Genomic DNA, 15,193 nt, shown 5'->3' on the forward strand with positions numbered 1-15,193 from the left:
GAGCTCAATCGGTGCAACGAGGCCTGTCAAGCAGCCTGACAAACTCATTCTTGGCTAGCGGCGCTTGTTCCTGTCTGATGAAAATGTTACACTGCTCTCTCATTCTCTGCCTCGGCCTGCTATTCCCGGAACACAGCTCTGAGTGGGTGGTTATTCTGTCATCATTTTGGAAGAGAGAGAGCGTGCGCGCACGCGCGCACACACACACACACACACACACACACACACACACACACACAGAGGCTCAGACAGAGTCCATCCAAAGTAATTTTTTCATCCAATGTATTACTATGTTCAACTGCTGGGCTAAAAGCCTCTCCAGGGACATAACTCGTAGGCAATATTTATTTCTTTTTATTTTGATAAAACATCTTCATTAAAGGTAAAGACTGACCCTGCCAATGACGCACAAAGCCATTCATTCACAAGTGTACTTTTCAGAATGGAAATTGTATGTTTGTGCGGTGTTGCTATGGACAAGCGTTGGAAACCAACTGATCACATTCTGAGTTGAGTTAAGGTTGTGTTGTGGCAGTTTTGACAACTGCACTAAGTTAATGGGTGAGCTGGTCGGACAAGAAGCACACAATACTCAGTTCTCCAGGTTTTATTAACACATCCCTAAACACAGACGCTCTCTACAAAAAGGGGCAGAGCTGCCTCTTTTTCTTCGTGAAGCTCAGATCTCTGGACATCTGTAGTGAGATGCTGCAGATGTTTTATCAGTCTGTGGCGGTAGTGTGTTGTTTTATGCTGCAGTCTGCTGGGGAGGCAGCATCACACACAGAGATGCAAGGTGGTTGGACAGACTGGTCTAAACCAGTGGTTCCCAACCTTTTTCTTGAGGGACCCACATTTTTACCATAGTAAACTTTGGCGACCCCCCTCCATTGTCCATTGCTTCTATGAAGCCAAACTCAATGTGACTTTCATGGTACCCTCTCTTTTTCTTTTTGAGATATTCAGCATTTTCGTCTCCCTGACGCTTCGCCATTTTCCCATTAGCTCTGTGTTTCTGTTGTTAGGTGAGGTTACCGCTAGGTGAGGTTACCGCCAGGTGAGGTTACCGCTAGGTGAGGTTACCGCTAGGTGAGGTTACTGCTCGGTGAGGTTACCTGTGTATACTGCAGGAGGGATGTTTCACATGTCCTTATTCTCGCGATATAGCCTTTATTTTTAAACTTTTCTATAGTGATTTTTGTATTTAAATAAATGAAACATTTAATGTAGCCCTTATTTATTTGTTTTTGTCCCACTAATGCTGACTCATCTATATTTAACGCATTAGATATATTACATCCCTTAAAATCAAGAGGGCTTCGCGACCCCCCATGGATCTTTGGCGCCCCCCTTGGGGGGTCGGGCCCCCCCTGTTGGGAATCACTGCTCTAAAGAGCTGGTTCTGTGGTTGGAGCCAGGTTGGACACACTGGAGGAGGTGGTGGAGAGATGACCTATCAACATGTTCCAGGCCATCCTGAAATACCCTGATCATCCGCTACACAAAACCTTTATGGACCAAAAAAACAGCAGTGGACGGCTCCTCTCTCTCTGTTGCAGCATGGAGAGATTCAAAAGATCCTTCTCTCCTACAGCCATCAGGCTGTCTCATTCTAACAGAGATTCTACCAGACTGACTGAATTTACCCTCGGGGATTAATAAAGTAATTTTGATTTTTTGATTTGACATCTGTACTCCAATACACCGATCAGTCCCGGATGGTTATTTAACAAAGCAACAAAGTCTCGTACACAGCTTGACTTGTGGTTGTTGCACTTTCCAGCATTGGCAAGAGGCAATGTGGCCCTTACCTATAACCTATATCAAGTAGGTCGGCGCCTACTTCATGCCCCACCTTGACAGGAAACACCAAATTTCCTTCGCAGTTGCTCCAGTATAACATTTGTCAAAGCTTTGTTTGTTGACATAATATTTTTACAAGAATGAGAAGTTAAACATGCTCTGTATTTACACCTGCACTGGATAGTTCGTTTTCTGTCCCGTATCCGCTTCATTCAGCAGTCTGAGGGGAAGCAAAGGGTCACTTCTTGACAAGAGCCGGTGATTTCTGTAATAGAGGCGGAAGTGTTGAAATGCAGTGCGATTAAATGGATTCCAGCGGTCTGAATTGACGGAGGGTCCGGTCACAGACAAAGCCCAGTTGGCAAGTTGTACAGACAGGTGTACTGCCATTTTGAAAGCAGGAGAAGAAAAGCAGAGAGAAAGAAAAGGGGGCAGATAGGAGGGCCGTCTGGAGAATAGGGGCTCAGTCAGAGGGTGTTGAAAAGAGCCTCCACCTGAACGCACCGCTGCATCCTAATAACTCCTCAGCCTCCGACAAAAAAAAAAAAACACCTTATGCTCTATCTTTTCCTTCTTTCCTCCGCTTCACTCTTTATCCGAGCAGCTGTGAAGGGCACACACCTGGCTGCCATCCATCTGGCTGTGTGCGTGTGCACGCGTGTGTATTGATGTGAGTCTATTTAAAGAGGTCTTGCGGTGGGTTTCTGGGGTTGATTGCTCTCACCGCCAGTATTGTTCATGTGGATTTGGCTGCCATGGCAATAACTACGCACATACAGTAAAATCTGGCCAATCAGAGTATTACAGCACAGCTCGAGCGTCCTGTGGAGCGGGCTGGTGATCGGACAATCGTGAGCTCTGAATATAAATCTGTGTGTGGTAGAAAGAGAAACACTCTCTTTCTCAGCAACTGCTGCTGAGGTCCCTTTGAGCAAGGCACTGAACTCCCAAGAAGTTGAGTTAAGCAGCTCATTGCTTGCATGGCTTAATCGAAATCAAAAAATCAAATCAAATCAAATCAAATCAAATCAAATCAAATCAAATCAAATCAAATCAAAATCAAATCCACTTTATTTATCCCCAAGGGTAAATTCAGTTAGTCTGGTAGAATCTCTGATAGAATGAGACAGCCCAATGGCTGTAGGAGAGAAGGATTGTAGAACCTGATAATGTAATAAATTCCTGATAATGTAATAACCCCGATAATGTAATAAAAATCTGCACTTGAGTCCATTAAAAATGTAATAAAACCTGATAATGTATTAACTTCCTGATAATGTAATAAAGTGCATTTCCCAATAATGTAATACAGTTTTTACCAATAATGTAATGAAGTATAACACCAAGCACCTTTAGATTTCAAGAAGCTGTTGAATGCATTCGTGTGTCATGGATACCTCATTTGTAAAAAATGGATGAACAGGTCAAAAGTTAATAAACATTCAACTTTGACCAGTTGGTGGCGCTAGAGCTCTTGAGCTAGAGTTGCCTACACAGTATCACCACTTGATGGGTGGTCTGCTGTTAAATTATTACAATATTGGGGAATTTTTACATTATCAGGACTTGCGAAAGGAAGGCTAACCTGATAATCTAATAACCTCCCATTAATGTTATACTTTATTACATTAATGGTAAAAAAAAAAAAAAAGTGTATTACATCATACATGTCCAGAGATCTTAGCTTCAAGAAGAAAAAGAGGCGGCTCTACCCCTTTTTGTAGAGAGCGTCTGTGTTTAGGGACCAATCCAACTTATTATCCAGGTATACACCTAGATACTTAGGCCCCATTTAGACAAAGGGAAAACACAGATATTTCCGTGCGGTTTGGCCTCTCATTTACACGAAAATCCCGTTTTTATCACAGAAAAAGATTATTTCTAAAAACTCCGGGAAAAGTGGAGAATTTGGCAAACTCCGGTTATGTGTTGTCGTGTCAACTGGGAGATCTCAAGCTCAATCTATCTAGTTGTTTTGAAAGGAACAGGAAGTTGCTTGTGTTATTCGTTGTTGTTGATTCTGAGGATTCTGATTGGCTTGCATGACTTTATCCTTCTCCCTACACTGCCCCCCATAGGTTTGGTATAGTTATAATGGCGCTCAACGACGTATTTATGCGGGTTGATGCAAATGACAACTTTTTTGAAAACGGAGGGGGGGAAATATTTGTTTCTCTAAATACCCTGCTATGTATAAACGTGGCCTTAGAACTTAGCACCACCTCCATGTCCACCCCACAGGTATTCACTGGCTGAAGGGGGGGCTTGAACCTGTGGAAATCTCTGATCATTTCCTTATTCTTTGAGGTGTTCAGTAGGAGATAGTTCTTGTGACTCCAGTCACTGAAGGCTTTTATCAGATCCCTGTATTCAGATTCCTGTCCATTCCTGATACACGCCACAATAGCAGTGTCGTCCGAGTACACTGCTATTGTGGAATCCTCTCCTCTTTGCGGTGTCTCATTTTATTTTATAAAACTGTGGGGGGAGAATAATTGTGAACTGAGATCAAAGCTTTTGGTTTCTGTACATTTACTCGGAAACATTGTGGCTATTTCTCAAAAAGCTTTGGTAGGCCACTGAACAGAAATTATTCTTAAATCTCTAACAGGTTTCCCCAACATAAGAAAGAAAGTGCCAGTTCTTTGATGCCTCTGGTCTCCACCATTAGATTTCTCTAACCCCTCTTTTCCGCTGCTCTTTGGCTGGAAGCGAGGAGTAAAATACACAAATGCTATTTCTTTGGTTATTTTTTTTTTTTTTTACAGTTCTGACAGTCTCCACTGGTGTCTAACAGAGACTGGAGTGGTTGTTTGATGGACTATTTTCCAGCTGAATTGATCGTGCTGGGTGTTAAACACTCAACAGTACTCTCTCACACCTCTCTGGCAGCTGAAATGAACCATTTTTTGTGTACCACGCATGAAGATCTGCAGTACAAGCCCAGCAACAAAACGCTGCTATGGTAATTTCCAACAAAAGGCCCATGGATCGTATGGGGAAGTAGGGTCGGGTTCTTAACGTGTCACAAATTATCCTTCAAAGAGGTGTTGTTCAAAGGAAGCCGCTGTTGTTTGAGCGCCAAATTGCTACCTGGTGCTTTTAAAGTTCTCCGCTGTCCCCACTGTTCCTACACCGAGCTCATGACGGTGGAAAGGAATTAGCAGCGCTCGGCTAGACAGTACGGCCAATTGACGATGACAGCCCTGAGATATGTGACATGCTTGCCATCCATTCGCTTTCTTCTCCTGCCCCCCTCATTTTTCCCCTCTTTATCTTGTCTCCTGCCTGCTTTCCATTTTCTTGTCATTCACCATCTCTGTTCTTTCACTTTTGGTTCCGCTAGTCTCTCTTATCTTTTTTTTTTCTGTTTCTTTTTTCACCCCCTTTGTTTTTCTGTCTCTTCTCCAAAGTAAAAGTTAGATACTTCACACAGAGATTTCAACCGTGACATTGTATTAGGGCTCAACAACAGTTTGCCAACTTTGGTTGGAAAGTTGAGTCATCAGCCGAGAAGAATCACAGCTGTGTGAAGTGTGTATTTGCCCTTTCTATTTTCCCTTTAAAAAAAGTTTATTAGCACATCAGCAGAGCCACAGCCATGAAAAATGCTAACTTTGATTATTTTTGAAAGCCAGCTCCTATAAGAGAAACTCACACTATCTCTCTATCTATCTCTCCTTAATACCCACAGCAGCCAGAGGAAGATGACATGGTGTTAACACCTGACGGTACACAAGAGTTCATGACCTTTGAGATCCCTCTCAATGACTCAGGCTCAGCAGGCCTGGGGGTCAGCGTCAAGGGGAACCGCTCCAAGGAGAACCACGCTGACTTGGGAATTTTTGTGAAATCTATTATCAATGGAGGAGCTGCTAGCAAGGCAAGTTACTACTCCCACCCTATATGGTCTCACCAGTACTGCCCTACAAAGCCTAACTGCAGTGGCTACATTTTTGGTTGAAATTGAGTTCTAACTAAAAATGAACCCCTTGATGTCTGTTTTATCCTGTGGCAAAGTTTTATGTTTCAATTTTGCTTTATTTCAGAGAAATGATGATGAAATGATATTAAAATTGCAGTAACTACAAAATCCAGAAAAAAAGTGAGATAAAATGATATTGAGACTAAAATATAACATTACTAAAATACACAAATATTTGAATCAAATTGTTAAACACTTAAATACACTTATAACAAAATCAATTTGAAAATGTTTATTCACTGAAAACAAAATCTAAATGCTTAAAGAAGACAACAACATTGTTGTTACTCCACTCTGTTTGTGCATTACTATTAGAATGTTTTACAGCAAAACCAGAGTGCAGTAACTACATTTTTGGGGTCAAAGGTCAAATAAATCATCGTGATTTTTAGCATAAAAATGACATCAATACATGTAGAAATAGGTGTCATATCACTTACCTACCTATAACACATTTGGCTGGCTAGTTAGAAAACGTTTAAAAACTTTAAAGCAGTTTTTCTCAGTTTCAGTCTTAGCATATACTGCAGTTAGACTTTGAACGGCAGAGTACCGTCATCGATATCATTCTTTTTTTTGCAATAACTCTGGGAACTACAGGTAAGTACAAAGATGAGGTGGACCACCATGTTGCATTGATTCAAAGTCCTTGTCATGGGGATCATTGAAAGGTATAATATCCAACTTCTGCACATTAAAATGTCCAAGAACCAGAAGACCTATGTTGCATATTTTGTTGTGTACTTACAGTACCATTCCCCAAAAGATTTTTCAAACCCAGAGAAATCCAAATGTTTCCAAATGAAACGCAACAAATGTTTAATTTGGTCACCTGTCAATCACGTTTAAGGCCCTTTATTCATGCTTTGTGGTTGTTTTTATCCAGTTTCAAGCCACATTCCTCAATCATTTTTTCAGATCTTTGTGTTTAACTTTATATTTTAACCAGATGAAGGATTTCAGTCATTGTCTGGCCGTCTAGATTTTAAGCTAACAGAGAAACAAACAGGGCAGCTTGGTTCATAGCAGCAAAGTGTTATTGTTTTGGTTAACGAAAACTAATGAAATAACGAAAAAAAATGTAAAGAAATTTAAACTAAAGCTAATGAAAAATCAAAAACTATTATAACCTTGATCCCTAGCAGCAGGAAATGATTATTTAAGTATCATGTCAATATCATGACCACAATGTTGTAAAAGTTTTGCTCAGGGAAACTGGTCTTATATGTGTTATTATCCACTTAAACTTTTAAATTTAAGTGATTTTAAACACGGGTGGTTTGTAACTCCATTATTGGAAACAAGACTGTAATCTTGTAGGTATTGTGTTTCTGACAGTGTCTCAGGAGCAGCTGCTGATGTACATGTCGTTCCTGTTCAAAGAGTATAAAGACAGAACTCTGGATCTTATGACTCACATCTTACTTTTCTTTTATGGTGTTTGTCTCCAGGATGGCCGCCTACGAGTCAACGACCAGCTCATTGCAGTCAATGGGGAGTCGTTGCATGGGATGACCAACCAGGATGCCATGGAAACACTGCGCAAATCCATGTCTGTAGAGGGCAACAAGCGAGGGATGATTCAGCTCATCGTGGCGCGGCATGTGTCCAAAAACAATGAGGTAGGCTGACAGTCTGGGAGGAGTCACACTGATGTGCTGCAGACTAATTGGCATCACAAGGAGTCACATTTAATAAGTCTGCCTTTGGATTTCTTTAATCTAATATTGTTATTAATATGAGCTACCATTCTCAACTCAACTTTATTTGTAAAGCACTTTAAAACAACCACAGCCGCAACAAAGTGCTGTACATGAACAAACAGAACAAGAGACAATAAAATGAATAAAACGGGAATAAACACTAAAATAAATAGATTCATTGCTTTTAAAAAAAAACAATTTAAAAAATTAATAAAAGCAAACCATAAAACATTAAAAACAAGAGCAGAGTCTCATGCGTGGTTAAAAGCAAAGGAATAAAAATAGGTTTTAAGATGAGTTTTAAAAATGGACAGAGAGGAGGCTTGTCGGATGTGTAAAGGCAGCTCATTCCATAGTTTGGGGGCTGCAACAGAGAAAGATCTGTCCCCTCTGAGCTTCCGTTTAGACCTTGGTACCTCCAGGAGCAGCAGATCAGCTGACCTGAGGCACCGAGCAGGAGTGTAGGGGTGGAGGAGCTCAGAGAGGTGTAACATGAGGGTTCGATGTGTGGTGGTTGGATCTCACTTTATAAGGAGAGACAGCAAGATGGAGACAGATGACTTTATTAAACAGCCTTTTTACTCAGTCACCAACCTTCAATACAACATCACTTCCTGGTTTCTCACATCCCACCAGACTGAATTAACGAATCAGAAGCCAGTCCTAAACTGTCTTAAAGACGCAGCTGCAAACATTCAACATGTAAATATGTAAATAATTAATGTGCAACATAACAGCCAACTGATGAAAATTATAACATTGTAAAGCGGGGCGTTCCCGGTGGCACACCTGGTAGAGCGCATACCACGGAGGCCCAGTCCTCGTGAGCGGGCCGCTCACTCTGTCTCCCCCTTTCACTCTAACATCTCTACTGTCAATAAAGCTATAAAAAATGCCCCCCAAAAAATCTTTAAAATAAAAAAATAAAAAAACATTGTAAAGCATCTTTTAGTCAATTAACTCAAATATAAATTATATTCACTTTTGAACCTTACAGAGGTCACGTGGGGCGAGACCATTTAATGATTTAAAAACAAACAAAAGAATCTTAAAATGGACTCTAAAATGCACAGGCAGCCAGTGGAGGGAGGCCAGGATGGGAGTTATGTGCTACCTCTTACGTACTCCAGTTAAGAGGCGAAGACGCACTGTGCTTTTCACTTCCCTACACACGCTCAGTGTAAGGCACCAAATGTATACACAAACACACATGCATGCTCTAATTCAAATCCCGTCTGTGGACAAGTGGAAGAGATATTGGATGAAGAAGAGGGATAGCTACATTTCAACTGCACTGAATGATAAACGAGAGTAGCTTTCCTGTAGCTCGCCACTGGCCCTAATCTATCCCCCATAGGTTTTTTGTTGCTTTGAGATAGCTAGAAGAGGACCTTTATGAAGCGACCACACCACCATGCAAATCTTCAAACAGTCCCATTTCCTGTGTGAGATAGGTGATACCGTCTCACATCCCCCCATATTCTCAGTGATTTTCTTTGCCCACGGTGGGCCTTGATATGATATCTAAGAAGCACTTCACTGGGTTATGATTGACAGGCCTGTGGAATAACACTGTAGGATAGGCAGATAAAGGAATATGTATTGAGGCGATGTGGATATTTGTCATTAGGCAAGAGTCAAGAATATTGAGGGGCAGGGAACTTCATGAAATACTCAATGTGATACTGAACCAATCCCAGCCTTCTTTAACCCATTTAGGCCTAAAACGCCTGGAAAAAATGCCTGTAAAACCTATGTGCGATTTTAAAATATTCCCCTAAAACCTGAAGTTTTTAGTCATCTTCCGCCATTATTTAAATTCTGGAAAAGTCCCATGTTGCATTGCGACACTTGTCTTTTTAGGTCATTTTGTGTCCTTTTTTTGTCATTTTGTTTCTTTTTTTTGTCATTTTGTGTCTTTTTTTGTCATTTTGTGTCTTTTTGTGTCTTTTTTGGTTATTTTGTGTCTTTTTTTGGTGATGATTTCAAAGCCCCATGTTGCATTGCAACACTCCCACATGTATTCTGATGCATTTCATTGGGCAAAAGAAAACAGGAATAGGAAAATAGGTGTAAAAAACTACAAATACTACAAAATGATGTATCAGCTTTCCCGGTTTAAATGTGTTAAGAGGAACTGTGTTTTCACATACTGCCGTCAAACCAACATGAATGAAAACATGATTTAGCTTAGCTAATGCAAAACTAAAACTAACTAAAAACTTTCCTTTTTAGCAAAACCTTTGGTTCCTCCCATCCAGATGTTTTTTTAGCTTATGTACAGTTGAAACCAGAAGTTTACATACACTATATAAAAAGACACATATGCTTTTTTTCTCACTGTCTGACATGAAATCAGACAATCACTTTTCCTGTTTAAGGTCCGTTAGGATTACCAAAGTTATTTCTATTTCCTAAATGCCAGAAAAATGAGAGAAGGATTTTTTAGACACTTTTTTATTACTTTCTTCAAAGTCAGAAGTTTACATACACTAACATTATTATGCCTTGAAACAATTTGGGAAAGCCCCGATGATGATGTCATGTCTTTGTCATGTATATGTATCTATATTTTTTTCTGTTTTTAGCTGTTTTATCCTTTTTAATCATTTTATAATTAGACTGTTATGCTTTTAACCTGTAGTACTTTGAGATTTCGGTAACACTTTACAACAACCATCATTTATAAATGGTAAACATATAGTTTATTAATGTTTAATCATAATTTAAAAACCATTTATAGGCCATTTAGAATGGTAAATAGATAATGTATTACTAAACTCATTTATAAATGGCTAATAGATGGTATATTAATGTAAGTTTATAATTAATTTACCATAAACAAACAATTAAATTATAATGAATAGTTTACTAATAGTTTTAGTTTCACTCATAACATTTTTAATACCTTTAAGAAATTGGTTGAAAACATTTAAAGATTAAATATGTATAGCACTTTGTAAATGGTTAATAATTTGTTTATAAACAATCTATAAACATAACTTAGATGGTAATTGTAAAGTGTTACTGAGATTTCCTATAATGTAAAGTGCATTACAGATAAAATGTATTATTATTTATAACTGTATTTCAGGATTGTGAACACACTCACACTCACCCTACAGCCAGAGGTTGTAGATCAGGTTTGATTAGTGTTGCTGTGACTCTAATTGGAGTCTGTGTCCCGTGGCTGTGTGTCAGTTTGGAGTACCACGCTGAGCCCCAGTCCCCCCTCTCTGCCCTTCACCCTCCCTGCGAGCTCTCATCCTCCGTTTATCTTTCTCTTCTCACCACACATCACCTCCTGACGCCCCGCACACTTGTTTTTCTTCTTGTTTTAATGTCAGTTTTCACCTCCTTTCCCTCTCAACATGTGATAGCCTATAGTTTAGCTGGTAGAACATGGGGTACATACAGCCAGGGACTGGAGGTAGATTCTCACAGGTATACTGCCAGGTAAATTGCCACGCATTGTGCAATACTGTTTCCCATAAGACTTTAAGACTATCGCAGCATTTTTCCCTAAGTTTCCAAAACGAACCCTCAAGGCTACATACACTGCAAAAAAGGGGTGCATACAAACACGATAAAAACCAACATGGTCTCACAGGAATCTGTGAAATAGCCACGGATTCGCTTAACTCAAAATCCGTGGAATAGCCACGGAATAACTCAAATTTCCGTGAAACTGACACGGATTTCGCTACAATGCAAGTTAATGACAGTCATATCCCGTGGCTATTCCAACATACAAAGTGATTATGTACATTCACTGAGTGAATATTTAGAAAATAAAACATATTTCTCGCTAGGAATGTAATCGAAATCCATTTTTATGCAGAAAATAAGTCAAAATATTGATTTTTTCACTACAAATGACAAAATTGTCCACCATATTTTTTGTTCTGACCACCGGGATCTTGAAAGTCAAGTGACTTGGAACAAACCAATAGGAAAAAATATCCATGGAATAGCCACGGGATATGACTGTCATTAACTTGCATTGTAGCGAAATCCGTGTCAGTTTCACGGAAATTTGAGTTATTCCGTGGCTATTTCACGGATTCCTATGAGACCAGGTTCATAAAAACACTAAATCTGAGGGAAATGATCTTGCTGCATGGACAGATAATTTTACGTGACAAGATTTCTTGAATTAAGATTATTAAATCTAGAAATAGGCATGTTGAACGCTTAAAATAAGAAATCAACTCTTAAAACAACATAAATTATCGAACACTTCTAAATCTAAAGTTATTTTTATCTTGGTAAGAACCAAATAATTGTCAGTGCACTCTGCTCGGGCCAGTTCATCGCTGCTTGCAGCTTTAATTTATCTTGTTTTAAGAGTTAATTTCTTATTTTAAGCGTTCAACATGCTTATTTCTAGATTTAACAATCTTCATTTAAGAAATCTTCAAGTGAAATTATCTGCAGTTTCCATGCAGTTTTCCCTCAGATTTAGTGTTTTTAGACACACCTTTTTTGCAGTGTACATCTGCTGAGCTGCTTTATGGGACATAAAGCAGCAGTAATTTTATTTAGATAAAATAGCTGTTGTAAAGTGCTGTTAGATCATCATCCAGTGTAGTACCAGAGAAAGTAGCCACTATTGATTTAAAATTGAATAGGAAATGTGGTTACTGTGAAACAAAATGTTCCTTATAACAACTCTAAAATGCATTACCTTATGAATTGTTCACCATGCTACTGTATGTTTTCCATCATCACTTAGTTAAGCCCTCTTAGGCTACAAACTCTCAATTCCAATTCTTCTGTCTGGGCTCAGACAAACAACAGCACCCTGTGTGAACTGACACAGGCCCGTCATTCATTTAAAGATGCTCACTGTGTTAGCAGCAAAGCTAATGCAGGGTTGTCTGATGAAATAGTACAATGTGGCTCAAAGTTTTTGTTGCAATTGCATGTGACATGAAGCCATTGCATTGCTGACATGCTAACTTCTCGGTGCAGTAAAATCCTTCTTTTATTTAAGAAATATCAGAGGAATTGATGTGATGTTGTTCATCATGATGGCTGTAGAATCTATCTCCAGGATTGGTTCACCGGAGGTCAAGCATCACCATGGTACATCGATAAGAATGTAGGAGGGACAACTGATGTTTACGTTTAAGCCATTTATTGTCACCATGTACACATTTAGAGCAATAGGAGATGATGAGGCTTGATGGTTATGGTTTTCTATAAATGATAAACAGAAAAACACACAAAAATTACAAAACAGTTAAACAGTGTACACTATAAAAACTGTATTTTATGCTGAAAAACTGCTAAACCAAGACGTAAAATGATAAATGAGTTTATTCAGTTTCGGTAACAATGAAAACAGATCTAGATTTGGATGAGGTCCTTGATGTACTGAGGGGCCAGTCCATTCAAAGCTTTAAAAATAAACAATAAATTCTTAAAATCAATACGAAAATTAACAGGCCGCCCGACGATTGGTGTAATGTGGTTTGATTGGTGTAATGTGTTCCTGCTTTTTGGCCCCTGTTAAAAGTTGTGCCGCGGCGTTCTGGACTAACTGCCGACAGAGATGGCTTTGTGGCTGAAACACCTGAGTACAGTGTGTTGCAGTAGTCCAGTCGACTTGAAATAAAATCGTGCACGATCTGTTCAATGAGGGTAAAAGGTATTATCCTTAGTTTCTTTTGTTCAGACAAGGGAAAGTAGGAGATGTTTTTTACCTGACATGTTTCGACTGACAACTTCAGTCTTCTTCAGAGGTGTCAGCTGATCGCTGTGACATGTCTTTTGTGGAGTTCCTCATAGGGCGTGGTCAACCTGACAACTGGCAGGTGTGTCAGGTTGACCACGCCCCCCGCCGCCCGCAGGTCCTTGCAGTAGAGCGTCCCAGGTGTGTGAGAGCATGTATGTTCCTTCATACAGGTTTATTGTTGTATTCCCCCGTCTTCTGATCTATATTGCCTCCTTGATAAATTGTTTGTGTTTATTGCTTTCTGATGTGATGATCTTTGTGTTGTCCCAGTCCATGATGTGATTCTGTCGCTTGCAGTGGTCCGATATTGCAGATTTGAGGTGTTCCTGTTCTGCTTTGTGTTTTTCTGTTCTTGTGAGTCGTCCTGCTGTTACTTTTTCACACTCCTTCTGGTGTTCATTTTTTCTTATATTAAAGCCCCTTCCCGTTTCCCCGATGTATGTGTGTTTGCATGATTATCATCATGCAAACACACATACATTTGCTGGAAATAGGGTAAAAGATAAAAACGCTTTCACTTTTGATAAGAGGCGAAGATGATAAACCAAATTTTTAAAACGCTGTTAATGTGTTTATCAAATTTAAAATCACTGTCTAAGGCTGGTGACTTTAGGATGCTCATACTCTGTGAGTGGTCCCAGGTCCATGAGGGCACTGCCAAATACCATAACCGCCGTTTTTTTCCCCGTTGAGTTTTTAAAAATTCTGGGCTAACCAAGCCTTGACATCACATAGACAGTCAAACAGGGGTGTCAGGGGGCAGTGGCTGTTCTTAGAGATTGGCATGTAAATCTGGCAGTCGTCGGCGTAAAGATAATCATGTGTAATTCTGATGAGAGAACAGCTGATCTGACTGTAAAGTTATGTCGCTCATCATTTCCTCCTCTCTATTGAGTTTGTACTTCTTAATGGACTGCATTAGGAAATGGAAATAAATGAATCTTTGTTCCAGTGATGGTATGCCCTATAATAGCATTTGGAATGTTTCTTGTCAACTAACTGTTGTAAAAATATTATAAAATCACTGTGTTTATCACAGTATTTGTACATCTTACAAACCTTGTAATGAATGGATCTATTAATCCAAGTGAACTGATTTCTATTTCATTGTTTCAGTGGTGACTAAAGCAGAACCTCCAGCACCAAAGCAGCCCATGCATGTTTAAACACAGGGTTGTTGTGGGTCTACACAGCTTTCTTCTTTCCGCCTTAACTCCATCATCCCCCCCACCTCCCAAACCCTGCCATCCAAACTAGGGGAGAGGACACATGTCCCTCCGGGGAAAGCTCAGCCCCAAGCTTCAGTGAGTTCTATCTCTTCGGTCCAGTCACTCTCCTGTCCTCTTTAATCCTTCACCAGCAGGCAGACAGGTAGACAGACTGACACTGAGCAGACAGTTAAGGTCACAGACAAACACATTTTCAGAAAACAGCAAAAATGCATTTTCGTATTAATACACTGACACTATGTACTTGGAAGGATGCGGTTTTTCATTAAATTTCATTATATTTTGATCCTTTCAGGGATACATTTTGACAAGTTTGTATCAAACTTGACATTTACTTTAGCATCAGTTGCTATGAGACAACATATTGTTGATTTTGTAGAGAAAGATGTAAAGCACTGTAAAATAAATAAATAAAAAATGTTGTTTTTACGGTAAAAAACCGGCAGCTATGGTTGCCAGAACTTTACTGTAATAAATACGGTGCAACTTTTTCTAATATTACGGTAAAATGATATCAACACTGTTGATTTCACATTTAAGATTGCCATTGTATTCCATATTTGTAAAAAAAAAAAAAAATAAATAATAATAATTATTTTTTATAATTTCAGTAATGGCTTGTGTATATATTACAGTCTATATATATTTTTTAAAAACACGGTGCCAGTGTATTTTACAGTGGAGTAATTTTTATTTATTTTTTTAAACTGTAATTAAACTGTAAAAAATACTG

At 39.3% G+C, this 15,193-nt stretch overlaps 1 protein-coding gene across 1 annotated transcript in view; it reads left to right on the top strand.

Annotated features, from left to right (window-relative positions):
• Positions 1 to 15,193, top strand: part of LOC131962165 (partitioning defective 3 homolog) — a 572,304-nt gene that overhangs the window by 297,814 nt on the left and 259,297 nt on the right. Inside the window, exons 13-14 of the mRNA XM_059327127.1 lie at positions 5,498 to 5,686; positions 7,240 to 7,410. Of these exons, the coding sequence (XP_059183110.1) occupies positions 5,498 to 5,686; positions 7,240 to 7,410 (360 nt within the window). The remainder of the gene's footprint in view (positions 1 to 5,497; positions 5,687 to 7,239; positions 7,411 to 15,193) is intronic.

Source organism: Centropristis striata, chromosome 23 (genome assembly GCF_030273125.1).
Source record: "Centropristis striata isolate RG_2023a ecotype Rhode Island chromosome 23, C.striata_1.0, whole genome shotgun sequence".
Lineage (NCBI taxonomy): Eukaryota > Metazoa > Chordata > Actinopteri > Perciformes > Serranidae > Centropristis > Centropristis striata.